Source organism: Mixophyes fleayi, chromosome 6, assembly GCF_038048845.1.
Source record: "Mixophyes fleayi isolate aMixFle1 chromosome 6, aMixFle1.hap1, whole genome shotgun sequence".
NCBI lineage: Eukaryota > Metazoa > Chordata > Amphibia > Anura > Limnodynastidae > Mixophyes > Mixophyes fleayi.
In genome coordinates, this window is record NC_134407.1 from 80,817,876 (window position 1) to 80,837,849 (window position 19,974).

Consider the following 19,974-nt stretch of genomic DNA (forward strand, 5'->3'; position numbering starts at 1 on the left):
TGAAGAGCACAGATCTGAAGGTAAATCGTGTAAGTGTGTGCGCATGAATTGGCATGCTGATCGGGACGTGCAGTTGCTGGTAAGATCTTTGCGATGTCGCATCGGGAGAATTTTTCTCTAGTGTGTAACTAGATTAAGCTCTAGTGTTAGTTGTCTGTGAGCTGGAACAAGTCACTTTGTCTTCCTGTGCTATAGCCAATAATGTAAGGACGGGTACACACTACAGAAAAATTCTCTGCTCTGAATGTTTTCACAAAGCCTATCAGCTGATGTGACAGAAACGCACTACTTATGCTGCCTGCTTTGCAAAGGAAAATACAGAGTTTTCTTAGCTAAAGAGACAATAAAAAGAGGTCAGAAAATGCCATGTCTTGGTACCCTCAGTCATCGATAACTCACGGACATCTGCAGGTTCAGTTCACAGCAAGTGGTATTCTGTGACCTCAACATGCGCTATTTTTGCTTAGTTAATTGTGTATTGCAATAGGCATATATAGATTGGAATGAGACAGAGTGCACCTGGAACATAAAAATGCTTTCTGGGGCTGTTAAATTTTAACACCTATTTGTAGATAGCTTAAGCCCATGGGAGACACCCAAGGCTGTATTTACCATATATGTAATGTTATGATTATAGCATAATTAGAAGTTAAGAAAATAATATACAAATGTAATCATGATTACTCCCACAGATATGAGTACCACTGTAAGTAGACCAGAGATTAAATATGTAGTGATGCACACTTCTGAGACCAGATTCTCGAAAGCCAGTTGGAATGGTTTGTACAAGACAGGCCCTGTGACCAAAGTACCAGTCAACTATGGTTCATTGCCCTTTACCCCAAATGCTGAAAGATTTCAGAAATGTCGTTGACCAGAAGAACCAGTTGTGCGAAGGGGAGGGGGTGACGCCAAGTGCATTAAGCATAAGATAGTATTGTTTTGGTGCATGTTAAATCCTTTTTGTAATCCCTACTTGAGATCTCTGTATGCACACATAAATAGTAAACTTAGGCACATACCATGTGTCAAGCATACATACCAACCTTATCACGAGAGAGATCAAGCAACTTCCCAATATGATTTATCAAAACGGTCATGTCTCATATGCATCTTCCCGTAAATTCATATTCGATTTAATGGATTATATAAAGCTATGTAATGTTCTATAGGAAACTTATGTATAGAACTTGGTACTAAAAGTAGCTGTGATAAAAAAAAAAGTAGCATCTTTAAGAGGGTTGTAAAACCAATTAGCCAATTCACAGACTTCTTTTTGTGACCTCACAATGAAGGTGGGTTTGTGGGAAGCTAATGAAGGTTTACAAATGCTAGCATGATGTTAGAGATTGGTAGGTGCTTGGAACTCTTTACTGATGAATTGTCCAATCCTTCTAGTCTCACCTAGGCAGGAGTTATATGGAAATTATATGACTTTTCCGTTTCATTGCTGTTCTCAAAATGCAGGTAGCCACTACCTTCTTCATCGCAGCTGGTTACTAGTCAATCGGGATACTTTTTCCGGCCTTGTCAGCAGTCACATGACCACAGTTGCACAAAAAGGCTAATGGAGAAATTTGTGGGGCATCTGTAGTTTAAATGGACAGGGAGTGCTCAGCCTCCCTGCCCGTGATAGCATTTTTGCTGTGTGTATGTTCATGAAACCTGCTGTTTCTGTTTCACTGTCCATTGCTCTCCTAACCTATTGCCTGGATTTTGGAATTCCCGGTCAGCTGCTTATCTCAATCGTTGGTTTGTCTTATTGGATATTGTTGCTTGCTGCCCGCCCTGACCATTGGTTTGTCTTATTCGATCTCCTTGGCCCGACTGCTGGCCTAGCTGGTTATTTGTTCATGCAGTCTCCATACCCCTTTGCGAGCTGGCACTCAGATAAGTCACTACTACCATAAGCTTAAGTCCCAGGGGCATCTGAGTACCTGTGAGTATAAAGCACTCTACGGAAAAGGCGGCTTGCATTTCCCGTAGATGAAGGTGAAAACCTCATTGTACTCTACCATTGGTTCGAAGGATTCATTTGGTGTCCAACAGGAGCCCTAACAGTCAGTATAATTGTTACACAGGAAGCATTGTGATTGTTCTTCATAGTAAAATCAATTTAATAACATTCTGTGTTTGTATTCTTAAATTTGTTATTATATAGTTAATTTTTTGGGGTTTACAATAACTCTGATTAAATTGGGTCAGAGAGTCCGCTTTGGAAACATATCTTAGGGGTAGCAGAACTGGGTAGTTAGTAGTAAGTGTGAGATCATTTCAAGGGAGTTTATTCATCATTTGACAAACCAGGCGGTTTAGTCTTGAGTAACACAAACTTGGAGGGGGGGTTGTCGAGTCATCCCAAGTGAGGCATGTCATGACAGGTAACTATAGAAAAGCAGCATAATTAGTATTTTTGTTAATTGTATTTAAGTTTTTTTTCCCTTTTCTTTAAAATAGGTAAAACAAAAATGCAAAGTATTTGTAATAAAATATTATTCATTAGCAGAAAGAGACATATACATAATAGATTGTTTTTAAATTATAGAATCCATGCTATGGTTAGCCTGATCATCAATCATGCAGTTTGTAGTAGGCTACCATTTTTTATCATCTTTCATGGCCTTGACAAGCCAATCTCTTTCCTGTTCATCATCCGAGTCACTCATCTCGCTGTTGTCCGCAGCAAGGAGTCGTGAATAGTTAATTTTTTTTATGTGGGGGAGCTTGGGCTGGACCAGCAAGAACATTAACAGCCACAGCAGCAGAGTTACACAACATGCTTGGTATAATATGGGGAGGCTGAAACTACTAATAATGAAACCACTGGCAAAGCTGCCTATGCTGGCCCCACAGTCATGTGAAAGGCTGTGCAGAACAAGTTGCAGGGACCTCTCTGTTCCTGGGGTGGCGACATTGTCTGCTTGGGAATTCACAGACCAAAAGAGAACTCCATTGCTGAAGGCACTCAAAAGTTGAATGGGCAACACAGCCCAAGGAGTCCATAAAAAGGAGTAATATAGGAACTGCACTGCCAGACAACCAAGGCCAAGGGCCACTGTCCACTTAAACGAAATGGCCTTCAATAGTTTATCCTTAAAAAAGTGAAGCACAACTTCGGAAAAGAGGGCAAGAGAGACAGCGGCGCCCATGTAAAGTTCAGTGCTCCCGATATCTTGCATCTGCCAAAATAAAAAATTGTGTGCTGTGGACCCAATAGCACCTGTCAAAAAGACAGTGACAGACAGTAAAATAATACGGCCATCACTTCCAATGAGGCCTAAAGCTTTTATGGTTTTGTTGGCATGTTCGGTTTTCTTGGAGACATATATAGGATACAAAGTGCTTAAAAGTAGAGTTATGACCATGAAAGCGGAGTACCCGTAGAAATGGAGGTAGACTTTGGGAATGTCAGCGGTGAGGAAACAGTTAAGATGGTCTATCAAGAACACAATGGAACATGATCCGAGACAAGCTCCGATACAATGCCAAATCCAAACTTTATTGTGTCTGTCTGTTGCATCTACAAAGTCTAGATATTCATAAAGACTTTCATCAGCTGTCCACTCCAATGGTGCAGCGAAGACTGCCCAGACAATTATGATTCCCAAAACAATCAGGAATATATTGTGTTCGTCATCCATAAAACGTTCCTCTTCAGAAAGGATCTTGTTCACGTCTCTGACTTTTCTCTGATGAACAGAGGGTTTTGGCGATGAAGCATCAGGAGAACCAGAACCATTCCTGTTAACATGATGTGCTTTAGCTGAAGTGGTACTATCTACTCTGTCAAGTGTAAGTAACTGACTTCTAGTGACACTAGTTTTCTTCTTGGCCAACCTTTCATTAGTACCTGGTTTAAGTCTTTTTTGTTGAGGAGTGAAGCTTTTGGGAGTTGGGGTAGGACTGGAAAGGTGTTCAAATACATCTGTGGTATCGGAGTTCTCCAGAGACTTAGGACTTATTGTTTGCATAGCAGTGTTTGCAATCATCTTGTCACTAAGATCTGTAAACATAATTGATGCCAGTGTAGTGGTATGTGGTCCTTCAGTCACTCCAAAAGTTGTATTAAGCTCAGGCCCAAACATTTCCAAGTCCATAGCACCTGGTGTGGTCAGTCTGTCTTTCCAAGGAAGGCTAACATTGCAGTACTTAAAGACCATATCCTTTTCTACTGGTGGAATAAACGTGAGGGCTAAACCTGCTCCAGCTGACAAAAACAGAGATGAAGTAATGAGTAACCTCCTCTTGCTGTTACTCTTAGCCACAAAAGAGCAGAGAGGAGCCCAAAAAACATAGATTATGTGTTTTATTCCCATTACAATGCCCACCAGCGGAGGGCTCATTCCAAGGTATCGAAAGAAGATGGTTAAGAAAGGTACAACACAGAACTTTCCAAAACTGTGGAAAAAGTGGAATAAGCTGGCGACAGCCAGGGCCTTGCTGATGTCCCATTGCTTGGTGGCACTCATGTCGTCAGCTGGGAATAGCCACTTCCAAAAGACCTTTGAACAAACAACAGCATATGGGTTAATAAATCATATGACACATCTTGCAATTATTGATCTGTGAATTAGGATATGATATCTAACAGTGACAAGAAAATATTTTATAAGATCATTTTATAACAGCTAAATATATTATACCTTGCAATATTTTGCCACAAAACTGCCAATTTCACAAACTGTAATTTGCAAGAAGTATAAAATACTTTTGTTTAGAACTCAAGGAATTAGACTATAAGCTCCTTGGGGCAGGTGTGTAAACCTCTTAAAAGAACGTCAATTTCAACAGGTATACAATCATATTACTGTAATATCATTCTGAGTACGTCGCAGTCCCCTGCAGGCAAATATGTATCTACTCTTTCCATTTTCTAAAATGAACTAGAAAAATATAATAAAGATAATGTAATTGGTTGCTATGGACTGCAGCACCTTTTCATAAATGTCCCCCAATATTTTTTTTCATCAAAACATGATGTAAATGGTGAAAGGAAGATGGTTCCCACAAAGGTTTTCAAATATGTTTAGCTCAGACAACTTCCTAAGGGGTCTATTTAACAAGTGGTAAGGAGCCAAAAAGCCGCCATAAACGCCAGCTAAAGTCTCTTTCAACTTTGCGTGGTGGCATTATACTGGTCTCTTTCAATGGGATCTAGCTGAAGAATCTTTGACTTCCCTGGATCTCTCCCGGGAGAAATCACTTTTCACATGAGCATTGCACTTTCTCCGTTTACTGCCGGTGAACAGACAAAAGTCTTCTCTGGGTTAGTGGGTCAACGCCGGGGTCCCAGACAGCATAGTAAATTGCAGCAATGCTTCTTTATGTACCGCAGTGATTTGCATTGATACAAATTGATGACTACCGCACTGAGGTCATAAAAACAGAGCAACTACATGTGTGGTATGACATCATCGCACACACGTGGTCACCAAGGGACTTTGGGAGTTGGACATACATACTTTGGAAATACATAAGCCCAGACTTGGAACTCTCATTCTACCTAGGCCTTTACCTCCTCCCCTAGAGACATGCATCTCCCTGCACTACAGAAACACAGGATCCTGAAAGCATAGGTATTTTATATATAATAACTACTCTTATAATTACTATAATCTTTACCTAAAGCATGACTATTGATACTGTTATCATAACTATAATCACCTAACTATAACCATTGGCTATTGCCTAATTATAAACCATCTCTAACTATTAATAATTATATAGAACAGGAAAGTAGATTCAGATCTGAAGTAGGTGTGGTTTTACAGGATGGTCCATAAGTGTGGAAACACCTTTTTAAAACGTAAATAAGTAAGAAAACATTAATCCAGTGTATACACATATGATCTGGGTGTGGTGGAAAACTCTAGGGTATGTGGCCTGTACGGTGGCCATCTTGGACGCAACTCTAATTTTCTAAATAGAAAGGTAGTCATGTGACAAACAGATACACAATTTCATTAAAAAAACAAAAAACTGTCCTTTGTTTTATTTTAATGTAACTTTATTCATTCTTGAGTTTTAAATAAGTTTTCTTTTGCAGGTAGTAAAATTAATGACAATGTCACTAACACAAACAGAAAGTGTTGGGATTGTGTTGATATCTGAGGAATGAAGCACACAGGTTATAGCAAATTACTTCAACCATCACCCAAACAGGCCGCCCATTAGTCACAGTGTAGTTGCCAAACTCCTTGCCACATTTAAACAAACCAAATCACTTACAGATAAGCCAAAAAGTGGTCAAGCAAAAACTGTTCAGTTGAAGTGTTTCCCGGTGTGCAAACTCCACCGGACGGTCTGGGTCGTCCCTAGTCAGGTGTTGCAACATCTGAATCTTGTAAGGGTGCCACTTATGTGTAGACAAAGTTCTCAAAACGGCTGTACGACTAACCCCACACTCACAAGACAGACAACGAGTGCTATGTTGTGGCCTGTTTCAAAATGACGCCAGCACAGCAGTTGTTGTTCTTGCTTCATCTGTAGCAGTTTTTGCTCGTCCACTTTTTGGTTTTCTGTAACTGATCCGATTTGTTTAAATTTGGCAGGGAGTATGGCAACTGCACTGTGACTAATGGGTGGCCTGTTTGGGTGACATTAGTTGAAATAATTTGCCATTGCACGTGTCCTTCGTTCTTCAGATATCAAGAAAATCTCAACATGTTCCGTTTGTGTTAAAACCATTGTCATTAATGTCACTACCTGCAAAAGAAAACTCAGTTAAAATGAATGAATAAAATTACATTAAATCAAAATAAAACAAAAGAACACCATTGTTTTTCTTATAAAATTCCACATCTGTTTGATAAGTCACACTACCTCGCCATTTAAAAAAAGTTGCATCTAAATGGCCGCCATACTGGCCACATACCCTAAAAAAAGTTTTTCACAACACCCAGATCATATGTCTAAACACTGGATTAACATTTTCATTTTAAAAGGGTGTTTCCACACTTATGGACCACCCGGTATAAGGAACAGCACGAAAGAGATGCGAGTATATAACAAGACTATCCAAAAACAGTGCAGGGAAAAGAGTGAACACATAATAACATATTTAATACAAGTTAACCCGTGCATGATACTCATGCATTCTAGTCAAATCAAGCTACTTAAGGTGTTAAAAAGGTTCTTGTCATGCATTTGGGCCTAGCCCAGGCCTCCTCAGGGGAAGAGCGTTACTTCCCGACGTAAGCGCCCTTTTTTAACGTGGTTTTGTCCACATGTCGCCACCTCATAATTCTTCTCCATCACCTCATCCTTCATTTTCATCGCCACATCTATCCAGATGTCTATCCAGACACAGGGATCTCTCTCAGCGGTCCTGAGTATCACACTCCTCTCGCTCTGTCACCCCCGGCAACCACCAACCACTCCCCACTGTCACCCCCGGCAACCACCAACCACTCCCAACTGTCACTTCTCCTTCAAGAAATATATATATATATTTTTTAAATCTTTATAAACACTTTTAACAATTAACAAATTAAATTAACAAATTAAAAACATCTTAGTATACCAAATTTAAGCCCTTTCTGATTTTTTTTTTCCCACACACACTAAGAATTTAGTAGGTCAGTGTATAACTCTGCCCAGCAGGTGGCGCTGCAGCTTGGTTTTATTTTTTCCACACACACACACACAGACAGACAGACTTACACACGCCACTAGACATTTATATATTAGATAACAGTAATAGATTCATGGGAGGTAAAGTATTGCATGAATAAAGGCAAGGATTTAGTGGCAAATTATTCTTTTCCCCTTTATAGCAGAGACTACCGCATAAATTGAATAAACGCTGACTATTTCTGGCTGGAAAAACGTAGCATTAATTATTCTAGGCAACATCATGTATAATATAGTATGACACGGCAGCTTGTGAGCATTGCTTTTCTTTCTGGAAAAGCACAGTATTCATAAGAGCTGAACTGCTAACATAGTGACACATTGGAGTCTATGGGACACTAACCTTCTTGTCCCAGGAGAGTGTTTAAGCCCTGTCTAACTTTCAGCACCTGTCCAGTTTTAGCATTGACAAGACATGGAAACTACAAGTACGTCTTAGCGTTTTCCACAAGCTTCGTTCTTGTGTCTACATGTTCCACTCGTTTTATAGGGGAAGTATCCTGAAGGCACACTTTTTTTACCTCCTTTTTTATATCCTTTGTAAATATCTAAAGCAAGGCTGCGTGGAGCAGCTATTTGTTTTACCATGGACCTCGCTATAAGTCTGCAATTGGTTTAAAAAAAAGAAAAAGAAAAAGAAAAAGGGGGAAAAAGGGGGTAAAACTGATTTTTTTAATTTTGCCATTTCTCTATTTAAATAATTTTGTAATTAGTTACAGCATAGAATGACATGAAATGGTCTCTGCCTGTGCATGACACTATAAATATACTTCAAACAAAAAAACCCAATGCCCAATAATTAGGAAGGAAATTAGAAAACGCAAACTTTTTTCTTTTAAATGGTAATAAAAGGTTATTTGTCGCCTACTTGATTTGGAGTCAGACATTGAACCAATATTGAATGCAGTCTATCAATTTATTAAAAACTAATGACATTACTGAGGTATGGGGCACTAGTATTAGGCGAATTGTGGAGCTTAATATTGGTTCAGTCCACAAAATAGCCACTTCCATTGTATGCAGGCACTGGGTATACTAAAAAAGGAAAATGTAAATTATGTGAGGTTTGATTTTCAGGGATTAAGGCCCTCATTTAATGAGGAACAAATCAAGCTAGTTACAGTGAAGCTAGGATGACAACCTCCTGTGGTCCAGCATGGTTTTACCATGGTGCAATACTGCTCCTTCTAGTTGGATTTACTCACAACTCTATAGGAGACCCTAAATGTGTAAAAGAGACCCCTAAGAGTCCATGTAATAGACAATTGTCTGCTACCTGTCTTGCAGCCCCTGCCATTTTCAGGGGGGTCCGGCTGTAGAGCCTCCTCCACATGACACAAACCTGACGTCATCGAGTTTAAGCACAGTAGGATAAATTGGTCTTTGCTCTCCTGTGCATAAAATCTGACATCAGCAAACAGATAGAGCAAATTGGCGGGATGTAGGCAGAAGAAGCACTGCAGCCAATGACACCCTTCAGAAAATTCATTTGTCCCTTAAGAAGCTTGGCAAAATAATACATAGCACCTCGTAGAGGGGTGTGAATGTTTGCTCTTCACTTCCGGACTCTACTTCCTGGTGTGAAAATAAGCCAACTAGGTAAAATTCTTCACATGTCAACCCACACTTGACATAAAAAGCATGCAAAACAACATATCGTTTTAAATGTAGGTCAATACGTGAGAAAAAAATATACTGTGTATTCATACCAAATCCGTAGGCTAGCATTCAGTATTTAGATCCAATAATGACTCTTGACTTGGGTAACGCTGGTACACACCTATGCAATTATTGTGCAGATCACACGATTCACGATCATTTGGTCAGATATTCCTAGAGTAAGTACACTCCCAAGATCATGTTTTAAATGTACCAAAGCACATCGTATGGTTTTATAAACTTCCCAAACATCATGATCAACAATGGAACAATGTATTTTCAGCAGATGGTTATGAGAGATGAAGTTCACAGATCTAAAGGTACATTGTATAGGCGTGAACACATGAAATGACAAACTCCTCTAGACTTTCAATCATTGGAGAAAGCCGTAGAGACATTGCATCTGAAGTTTGATTGTATAGGTGTGTACACAGCTTAACTGATGGGGAAAAGCAATTTATGTGCCTAGAAACTTTTGACAACCAAAACACTTTTTCCCCGTTTCTCAGATTTTGGAAATGTTTTAATCCTGGAGTGTGCAATAATTAAGACAGATGTTGACTTAACAGTTTTTCAAGATTTGTGTTTTCCTACAACAAAGAGTTGAAGTGACCCACAAAGGCGATATGCAAAACACCCGTCTGGACAGGTTGGGCAAGTTCGTTCAAGGAAAAGTTGTCTATAAATAGAACTGAACTAGTTGGACTGAATTCTCACTACCTAGTGATCAACATTCAGGGGTTGGTGGGAATGTCAATTTTTGTGGTGGAAATCTAAGCATTTCCTTACTGAACATGCAACATGCAAACCAAAATGTGTCCATATCTAGACTTGTGTGTATTTAGGAGAAGAAACAGGAGCAGATAAGCAGAAGCTGAAGACAGTAAGGGTATACTCCCTAGAGCTATGCTCCTTAGGAAGTTTCTGCAGGTACTGGAGGCCTGTTGTAAAGATATGGGGTGGTGAAGATGACACCAGCAGCACTATCTGGCTGGCTGCATATTGACCCCTCCAGCTGATAATACTTCCTGCATTAGCTTTGCAGCTATATTCTATCAACTCGTGTCTGACTAATCACATTTTTAAAGGGATAAACAATGGAAGTGGGGTGTTTTTATTTCATTACATTTTATATGGAAAATGTGATTTTTGCATTTATAACATGGTCACAACACTATCCTCTGTTGTGTATGACACTTCATAACATTATATGTGTATGTATAGGATAATGCGACTTTTGTTACAAGTATCACTGTCCAGCTCCATCTCTACGCTATTGTTGGGTGTAAGTATATGCGTTTGTACGTCCGATGTACAACTACTGCTGTTTCAGAGTTGGAGAAATCTCGACATACGTGCGTCTCACCTATATACGCAAGTACACTTTTTTTTTTTGCAATAAACTCTTTACACATACATTTTGAGTGCAAAATGTGTCTAACTGTAAATGAGGCCCTTCGTGTGCATTGACAACTGAGGATTTGTCGGTAAACTGAACAAAAGAATTAAATGAGGCTCAGAAGTAGATGATAACTTGTCTGAGGGAAAACATATCTTTCTGTTTTTAGATATACTGTTGGGGAGATTGATGTATTCAGTGGATAAGTTATTGGGATATATCAGGACAGAAATAATTCAGTGCGAGGTGCCACAATATTTCCACATCGCAGAAGATTTTTTTCTAAAATCTCTGCTCATTTTCCCTCATGTCCCATAGAGATGTGAGGAGACGATGAGCAGAGACTCAGTGCTGTATGCAGCACATCGCTGGCAAATTATTCCCCCCCCCCCCCCCCCCCAAGAATGGAAACATACACAGGAGCCCCATGTGATGGGGATGTCTTGGAACAATCAATGCCATCATGTCCCTAGAACTTCTCTTCTGGGCACTACCACTAGTTTGCTAAGGTTACAATTATATGGAGAAGCCAGCGGGGACTCCAAATCTTGTGCATTATTTTTGAGGCTTTAATGACTGAAATTAGGAGCTGGGGTAAAAAGTTATCCAGCAACAAGACCCACACAATAAAATAAGGTTGTGGTGATAAATGTTGGCAGGTATGTTAGTACCATCGGAAATAATGATCAGCATATAATTACCCCCAAATATTATACATCAAACTTATACGCCATCATATGCCGTGAACCAGGAAACAGCGCATGTTATGTAAAAGCGGCTGTTACTCTCAGCCAATACAGAGAGAAGGGAGCATAGAAAGGGGACATGCTCCAGTCACCAGGACACATATCTTAGTTACCATGGCAACTATGATTTGTCCAGCCCTAGTTAAGGTAGCCTCCAGTTCTCCATGCATGCCATCATATAAAAGATTATATGTCTGGCAACAATTGGGATCCCTGTAATAGTAGTTATAATTTTCTCACTGACGACATTTTCCAAAGTGCTGTAAAAAGATTATAAGCGATAGCTGCTTATACTAATGGGATAGTAAGAATATTGGAGCAAACAACATAATTTATTTCAAAGTGTTATAATGAATGATGGGATTCTATATGCTGCCAGACACACATTATACATGGAATAACTTATTTTATAAAGTATTGCTGTCATTGCAATAAAAAAGGGCCAGTAATTTATCAAATAGAAAGCCACAATATGTTTGATACATGTTCATGGGACAGCAAGTGTTTAACGTTTCTGTGGCGTTTAGTGACAATTTTATCAGTAATGTTATAACATAAATAATAACATAAAAGTGTTGTACGGTCACTTAGATGAATCAGTGTCTGTCAAAAACATATGCATCATTGCGTACGTTTTAACATATTTGTCAGGCGCATTTAGCTACTGAACCGCCACATCAAAGCACAATACTGTCTTGTCTGACCTTGGTAGTACTACAATTCCGATCATCTTTGTTTCCAAATTTAATTGTATCATACTTTTTTAGCATTTTAACTACTGATTTTCAATACATGTTAACTTATTAGAATATAATAAAATATTAATATATAGGAAATATTGCATCAAACATGCAAAAAAAAATCTTTAAAATCCTGAACTGTCCCTGCAAATTATGGACATACAACAGCTATGGATACAAATAATAATGCAATAGTTATAATATGATTACATCATAAGAGTACAGTACCATATTCATCACAGCAGAATATACAATGCAATAATTCTGCCGTGTCTAGGTGATGTACAATTTGTATTAGTGTCTGCTAATGGCATATAAGTGATTATAATTCAGGAGCATTATTATGACATCACATAAAGACAACACTGTATATAACATGCAGTAGTATGCAGCTGGGATCTGGGGATAACACACCCATAGCTATTAGTGCTTCTATAGACTGACCTGCTGTCGGTGGACTCATACAGGGTTCGCCTCCTCCCTAGGGGCTGCGGGCTCACTGGGGAGGGTCTCTCTGACCCTCCACATCGCAGGACAGGACACAGTTACACCTGCTGGCTGCCCCGCCCACCTCCTCACCTGCTGGAGGAGGGGGGGACACGTCACCTGGCCTCCTGGGCGCCGCTGCCGATCCTTTTCTGACCACGCCCACCAGCAGGTGTCGCTCTGCACCTGATACAAGATAGATGACACTGTCACTAGGCTACAGGAAGCGTCAGAGAACCAAAGAGATTAGAATACATATAGACAAGCAAATACTACCGCCATCTAGTGTACACATGGCTAACTGCAAACCCACATTGGTGGTGGTATATTTCTGCACACACTATTACCAGAAAGAAGCTTTGGGTACCTACATTATATAATTATTGTACTGATTCATTATGGCAGTTTGCAAATAAATTACGCATAAAATATGGCATAGGTGATTGAGCGGGTACTGTGTGCTCATATTCCTATCCAGCTCATTTTCCTGTACTGCTCGCTGGTGGGTGCTCCCTATTACGTGAGAACTGGGAGGAACTTAAGGGTCAGCCCCTCCCATAAGAAGCATAATGAACATGTATGAAAGCAAAAAAATATATACAACATAGTCTCATATTAGTGAAATAGTCCAGATAATAATCCAGATTATAGGAGGGCTGACTAGGGCGATAGTCCTCGAACTACATACCATTGCCACATGGCCCTTTGCCCTTCTCAAGGTGTGGTAACACAGCATGCTCAGTTCACATAGATCTGTTTGTGCCTGCTGTCCAGCCCTATAATAAGGCCAGTCAGTATGAACTGCAGACAGTCAGCGCCTCACCTGAGCATGTGTAGACTGCATGGGGGAATGGGCGCTGCAAAACTTGCCACCTCCCAGGAGAATAGGCCACTCAACTAGATCACACTTCTTCTTTCTCGTGGGCATGGGCCTTGATGGCACGATTGTCATCATCAGGTCCAATGGGTGGGCAGAGCCTAATGATGAAAATGATCTCAGAGGGAAACATTAATCCATGCCGCCCACCTATATTATCTCTGGAATCAGAGCAGTGAACACGTGCTGCCGTAAAGAAAGGTGGCGTGGTCACAATGCATGGGGGTCACATAGCAGAGTAGCCATGGCACAGCCAGGGTGTGCGATGTTCCACACTTCCAAATCCCTGTGCCACCCCCAATTGCATTTTCCTCCCTTAAAAGCACCCTTTCAAAGCCATGCACAACTGGTACACATGGCATTGAAGGTACACCTGCCAGCGTGTATGTCTCCCACCTGTCCTAAAAACTGATCCATGGGGTGGTGAGACAGACCCATCCAATTGGGACTGTACCGTCAAATGCGGCATAGTAGGGAGGTATGCACTAATCTAATCTTTAGGATTAATGTGATCTTTATGACGTAATAATTAACCTGAAGTCCATTGCCCACATCCCGAATTACCCAGATTGTTCAGTAATGCATTTAAATTGCTGTTGACTGGTATTTTGTGTCTGCACCATCCACAATGCTAAAATAACTTGACTATCGTTGACCCTGAGAAAAACCAGAAAACAGTGTGGCGAGTTCAGGGTGCTGGGCATTATAAAAATAAAGGTTCATCCTACCTAGTGTCTTTTCTCACCCTCAAGGTACTGATGGATATATTGTATGTATTTTATTATTTATGCACATTGTCCTTAAATGTTGCCAGGTAAGTCCCCTCAGCTCTGTTAGGTAGTTTGACATGTCACCTAAAGGAGCTCCTGGTTATCAGAGCCCCAGCCAACTGGAGACGCCCGAGGAGCTGCACTGAACTCTGGCATAATAGCTTGTAGCACTTCGTCTGCTAGTTAGCCATGTTGTGCCAGAAATATCGTTCAGCCCTAGGACATTCTCCTTAGAAAAGTCTACATAAGCTTAAACAGGGATGGACTGGTGCTCTCTAGGGGGTTAATTTGACTTATGCTTCTATTGATGATTGAGCGGGTACTGTGTGCTCATATTCCTATCCAGCGAGACTACCCAGGTAATGTGTGCTCATCTTCCTGTCCTGCTCGCTGGTGAGTGCTCCCTATTACGTGAGAACTAGGAGGAACCTAAGGGTCAGCTCCTCCCATAAGAAGGCACCAGTCCAGGGCAGGTGAGTTATCTAAGAACTACCCTGCTAAAACCAGACCACCGTGGGAACCAGGGTGGGCACAAAAGAAGGCATTGGCCAGCAGCTAAGATTCTTGCCTGGGCAGTTCTGAGTAGGTGTTATGGCTTCTGTTGGCATTACCAGAGACATTGGACTTGGTCCCACCTCACTGGTAGAGGAGCATAAGGTCATGGCTCAGCAGCCGAACATGACTACCAAGGGACAGTGAATATAGCTCCTTTCAAATAGGGGTGTATGCTAGGTTTGGTGCATTGACCCACTGGAATTGGCACACATTAGAGTCCGGCTGTTACATTAAAATTCACTGTCTGGCGCGCTACCTCTACTCTTCCCTCCGCTCCAGGTGCAGAACCTTGTGCCACAATCCTAGTCTGTACAAGAGACATCCTGGCTATGTAGACCAGTATTTTCTTGTAGTTTGACACCAGTTTGTCACACCTGGAGGCAGCTCAGGGGGCTGTAACCTGCAAACCCACACGCAGCGAAACCCAAATCTTCTTGAGAGGATCACTAGCGAAAACTGGGGTCTCGTGCCTCTGTATCTGCCAGTGCTAATTCAAGTTGTCAAAAGAGAATCCACTTGAATCGGGGCAGTATACTCTGGCTATGTATTCCACTGATAATTCATCTCCTCAGGATCTTCTGCGAAACATTTTTTCAGCAGGGTAGAAAAGCAAGAAGCTAATCAGGACTAGCTGATGCCATTTCTACCTGGTCTCTCCTGCCTCCTGGACATACTCCTGACTACCGTCGGCACTAATTCACCCCAGCTACTCCTGTACTGATGCCTACTGTTATTGCAGTGCCATCACAACTTCATATTCCTGCACTGCCTAAATATGCCAAGGATCTCATGACCTGCAGAGGCTTTTTGAACCAGTGTGCTATACAATTCGAACTCTTTCTGGAGAGCTTCCTTTCCGAAAAAGTTAAAGTACCCTAGATTATATCCCTAATTTCTGGTCAACCACTTGCCTGGGCCTTCCTGCTTTGTGAGTGTAATGCTCTGCTTCTGCACAATTACACCTCCTTTTTGGAATGTTTTAGAAGAATCTTTGATGAACCTGGTCTTGTCTCCTCAGCTGCTTCAGGAATTCTTTGCCCGCTTCAAGGTTCTGACATAGTGGGCCAGTATGGGGTTCATTTCCAGACTTTTGCACCTGAACTGTAGTGGAAAATTGAAGTCCTAGTGGAAATATTCTATCAAGGGCTGCCTGACTGTGTTTAAGAAGAACCGCCTTCCCTGGATGACCTTATTACGCTCTGCAATAAAGTGAAAATATGCTTTAGGGAGCGCATCAAAGAGAAAGAATCCTCTTGATGTTCTGTGGTCACATTGGCACTCCACTTTCAGACTTCAGTAGTATGTACTGAAGAACCTGTGCAGTTGGGGCAATCGTGGCTGACCCCAGAAGAACGAGGAAGAAGTTTTAAACACAACCTTTTTCTATATTGTGCAGAGCCTGGACACCTACTTGGATCCTACTGCAAGTGTCCGGGAAATCTCCGGAGCCTAACTGGTACTGGAGAAGCCATGTTAGCTACATCCATCTACTTTCCCTCTACTGATCCCAGTCCCAGTTTTTCCACTCTTGTGACTTTATATTATCCCACAAGGTCAGTCACATTGTCTGCCTTCTGGATTCAGGCGCAGCTGGAAAATTCATCCCAGCATCCATAGTCACTAATCTGTCTCTTCCTATTAACTCTCTGGAAAGTCCACTTTCCTTGACAGCTATTGATGGCAGTAAGAGTGCACAAGACACTATTTACCAGCTCACTGCTCCACTAACTTTACAAGTGGAAGCTCTGCACAAAGAGAGTATCTCTCTTTTTGTTTTTTAAGTTTTATTTTTGCAAGGTCATGGAATAAAATACAACCAACCTCACTATTCTGCTGGACTTCCCTTTGGCTCGACTGTCATTTGCTCCTGTGTACCAGACCCGTCTTGGACCTCACTATGCTATTGGATCTTCCTTAGGCACTACGGACATATGCTATTGTGTACCAGACCCAGCTGTACTTCACTACTTCTTGGAGGAATCTCCGCCGTACATCTGACTTTGGCTACAGGTACTGTTCCAGTATTATATTGTCGATTGTCTACCTGTCTCTCGCGTCTGTAGGCTTAGTAGGGGCCGCGAACTGCAGTTTCTCAGCAGCCAAGCCCATCCTGCCTTGCGGAAGTTCTTGGTGAAGACCTGAGAGGCTGTTAGACTCCGCGCCCTGCTAAGCTAGTGCTAATACTGACTGAGGGACTCCCCTGAGCATAACAGTTTGCTCTGACCCTAAAAATGGACGATGCAGGCAATCCCCCGCCACAAGAACTCCTGGGTCAAATAGTAGGTCCTACAATTCCTTAGAGGCCTTTCCACTTGTATGGATACCCTGCAGAACACTCTGGCAGCCCAGGTTAACCCCCCACCTTCCTCTCCTCCGGTGGTTGGTGCTCCTGTCACTCTCTCTACCCCCTCCCAACTCTGCATTCCCAATCCCCCCAAGTTTGATGGTGACCCTAAATCTTGGAGGGGTTTCTTAAACCAGTGTGCAAGCGGCCAACTTGGTGAAGACCTGAGAGGCTGTTAGACTCCGCGCCCTGCTAAGCTAGTGCTAATACTGACTGAGGGACTCCCCGGAGCATAACAGTTCCCAAGCTAGTTCATGGGGGCTCCTAAGGCTTGAAGTGGATGGGGCAAGTTCATAGAAGAGACCTTTCATGAAGATATGACGCAGACAGAGAGATTCAAAAGTAGTAGGAGGGCAGGAGGAAAGGAATAATTTGACTGTATTATGGAGGTGGTGTAACAGTAAATATTGGTAGAAATGTTTTGAGGGGATGTGAAGGGAGTTTGAATGTCAGAAAATTGAGGGAAAGTCACGGTAGAAGTGAGGTCATTGAGGTATCTGACTCCCCATGAGAGTCATGGCTCAAACACATTATGAGTGAGCAGGGCTGCCAAGAGGAATTCAGGGCCCTGGTACAACAACTTCATGGAGCTCCCTTATAGGTGCGCATGGTGGGGGGAACCTAAGGGTCAGCCCCTCCCATAAGAAGGCACCAGTCCAGGGCAGGTGAGTTATCTAAGAACTACCCTGCTAAAACCAGGCCCCCATATGAACCTGGGTGGGCACAAAAGAAGGCAATGGCCAGCAGCTAAGATTATTGCCTGGGCAGTTCTGAATAGGTGTTAAAATTAGGAGTGGGTGTGGTCATACAGTTGGGGGCGTGGCTATGCATCACCCATGGCTGGTGGGGAAAAGCGCTAGGCCCTGAATTCACTGGAGCGTGACATATGTCCAAGCACTACTGACTTTCCAGACATCTAGCACAACAGTGTACTACAGAAAGAATGCAGTGTATACACAGAGAGTTCGCAGTCTTGGCCTGTACCTTACATTGGGCAGAACACTCACCAAAAACTTACATTGTCCCACTACAATCACAACATTTCAAACACTCTCCTGCTCTCTCCTACCTGTTCTTCTCACTTTCACCCCATGTGGCCGCAGGTTTTTTTAGTTGCGGCTTGTCTGGGTCCTGGAATGCTGGGGAACCCTATTTGGAAAAAGAAAATGGCTACATTTAGAAAATTACAACCAACCCCGCCGTTAAATCAATAGCACCCATGATTAATAATTAGGCCTTCCTCCAGCCCCAACATAAAAATAATAGTATTCCCATCACCCCGCAAACAAAATAACAACCATTAATTAGCCACCATCTACCTCACACACTACATTGCCAAAAGCTCCCTGTGTCATCACACACACATTACTGTGCCCCTTTCTTCCTCTCCCTGTGCCATGCTGCCTTTGCCCCTCTTTCTTCATCCCCCTGTGCCATGCTGCCTTTGCCCCCCCTTTTTTCAACCCCCTGTGCTATGCTGCCTTTGCCCCCCCTTTCTTCAACCCCCTGTGCCATGCAGCCTTTGCCTCCCTTTTCTTCAACCCACTATGCCATGCTGCCTTTGCCCCCCCTTTCTTCCTCTCCCTGTGCCATGCTGCCTTTGCCCCTCTTTCTTCATCCCCCTGTGCCATGCTGCCTTTGCCCCCCCCTTTTTTCAACCCCCTGTTCTATGCTGCTTTTGCCCCCCCTTTCTTCAACCCCCTGTGCCATTCAGCCTTTGCCTCCCCTTTCTTCAAACCCCAGTGCCATGCTGCCTTTGCCCCCCTTTCTTCAACCCCCTATGCCATGCTGCCCTTGCCCCCCCTTTCTTCAACCCCCTGTGCCTCTCTGTATTGCTTTTGTTCATATTTATTTTATTTTCTTCTCTTTTCTGTTTTCTGTCTTCTGCGTGCGGCTCGTCACTGAATGACGGGCGTGACACAATGATGTTACGCCCAACATTCATTGCAAACAGAGAGGGTAGCGGGATGCGTATATTTGTATACATACATGATCGCGGCGACAACCCCCCCTTCCCCGGCTGCGCAAAAAAAAAACAGATTGGAAAAAAAAAAGTTCAAAAATAAATAAAAAATCCAGAGTGAGGGCCCGGGCCGGGACCCCTGGCGGGTCCGGGTAATTAGTGCCAGCTCCCCCTCTCTCAGGAGCCCTGGGAGTGAGTCCCGGAGAAAAATCAGGGGAGTTGAATAGCGGTATCATTGGGGTAAGGTGAGGAGAGAGGCTGTATTTTTGAGAGGAAGAGTCCCAAATCGACAAAGAGTGAGAGATAACTTGGTGAAGCAAGGATTGTTTTGGGCGACGAGCCCTTGGGAGCCAAAGGAGAAAAGACCACAAAAGCATTCCCAGACCTTCAGCTTCAATACGGGTCCAAACTCTGGGGGTTCCAGAACTACACCAAAAAACACACTGAGTGAACTGGGCAGAGAGACAATAGCGTCAGACATCAGGGACCCCAACCCCCCTCCCTGCAAGGACTTTTGAAGGTCCCTAAGGCGGACCCAGGGATGTTTACCAGACCAGATGAATTTTGAAAAATGGAACTGAAGAAACTTAAACATAGGCAGGATCTGGAAGAGGTAAAGAAGTCTGGGGAAGATATTCATCTTAACAGCGTTAATACAACGGATCCAAGAAATATAAAGGTGTGACCATGTGGTAAGATCTAGTTTATTTGGGCAGGAATTCAAGGAAAATTAGCTTGAAGAGGTGGTGGTAGTTTTAGTGATAAACACCCCAAGGTATTTAAGTTTTTGGAGGCGCCAATGG

General features: G+C 42.4%; 1 protein-coding gene across 3 annotated transcripts; it reads right to left on the minus strand.

Moving 5' to 3' along the window:
• Nucleotides 1-2,476: 2,476 nt before the first annotated feature.
• Nucleotides 2,477-12,889, minus strand: MFSD6L (major facilitator superfamily domain containing 6 like). Of its 3 annotated transcripts, XM_075216942.1 has the most exons (3): nucleotides 12,621-12,889; nucleotides 8,065-8,236; nucleotides 2,477-4,502 (listed from the first exon to the last, which is right to left on the minus strand). In XM_075216942.1, exon 3 carries the CDS (start codon nucleotides 4,467-4,469, stop codon nucleotides 2,595-2,597), a length of 1,875 nt encoding a protein of 624 aa, XP_075073043.1. In that variant the 5' UTR covers nucleotides 4,470-4,502; nucleotides 8,065-8,236; nucleotides 12,621-12,889; the 3' UTR covers nucleotides 2,477-2,594. The 3 variants fall into 3 exon arrangements, with proteins under 3 accessions (XP_075073043.1, XP_075073042.1, XP_075073044.1); XM_075216941.1 differs by lacking the exon at nucleotides 8,065-8,236; XM_075216943.1 differs by lacking the exons at nucleotides 8,065-8,236; nucleotides 12,621-12,889 and adding an exon at nucleotides 7,976-8,059.
• Between the last annotated feature and the right edge of the window lie 7,085 nt (nucleotides 12,890-19,974).

What these genes read in the sequence shown, in the direction of transcription:
- MFSD6L (XM_075216941.1), bottom strand. Translation starts at nt 4,469, where the DNA reads ATGAGTGCCACCAAGCAATGGGACATCAGCAAGGCCCTGGCTGTCGCC.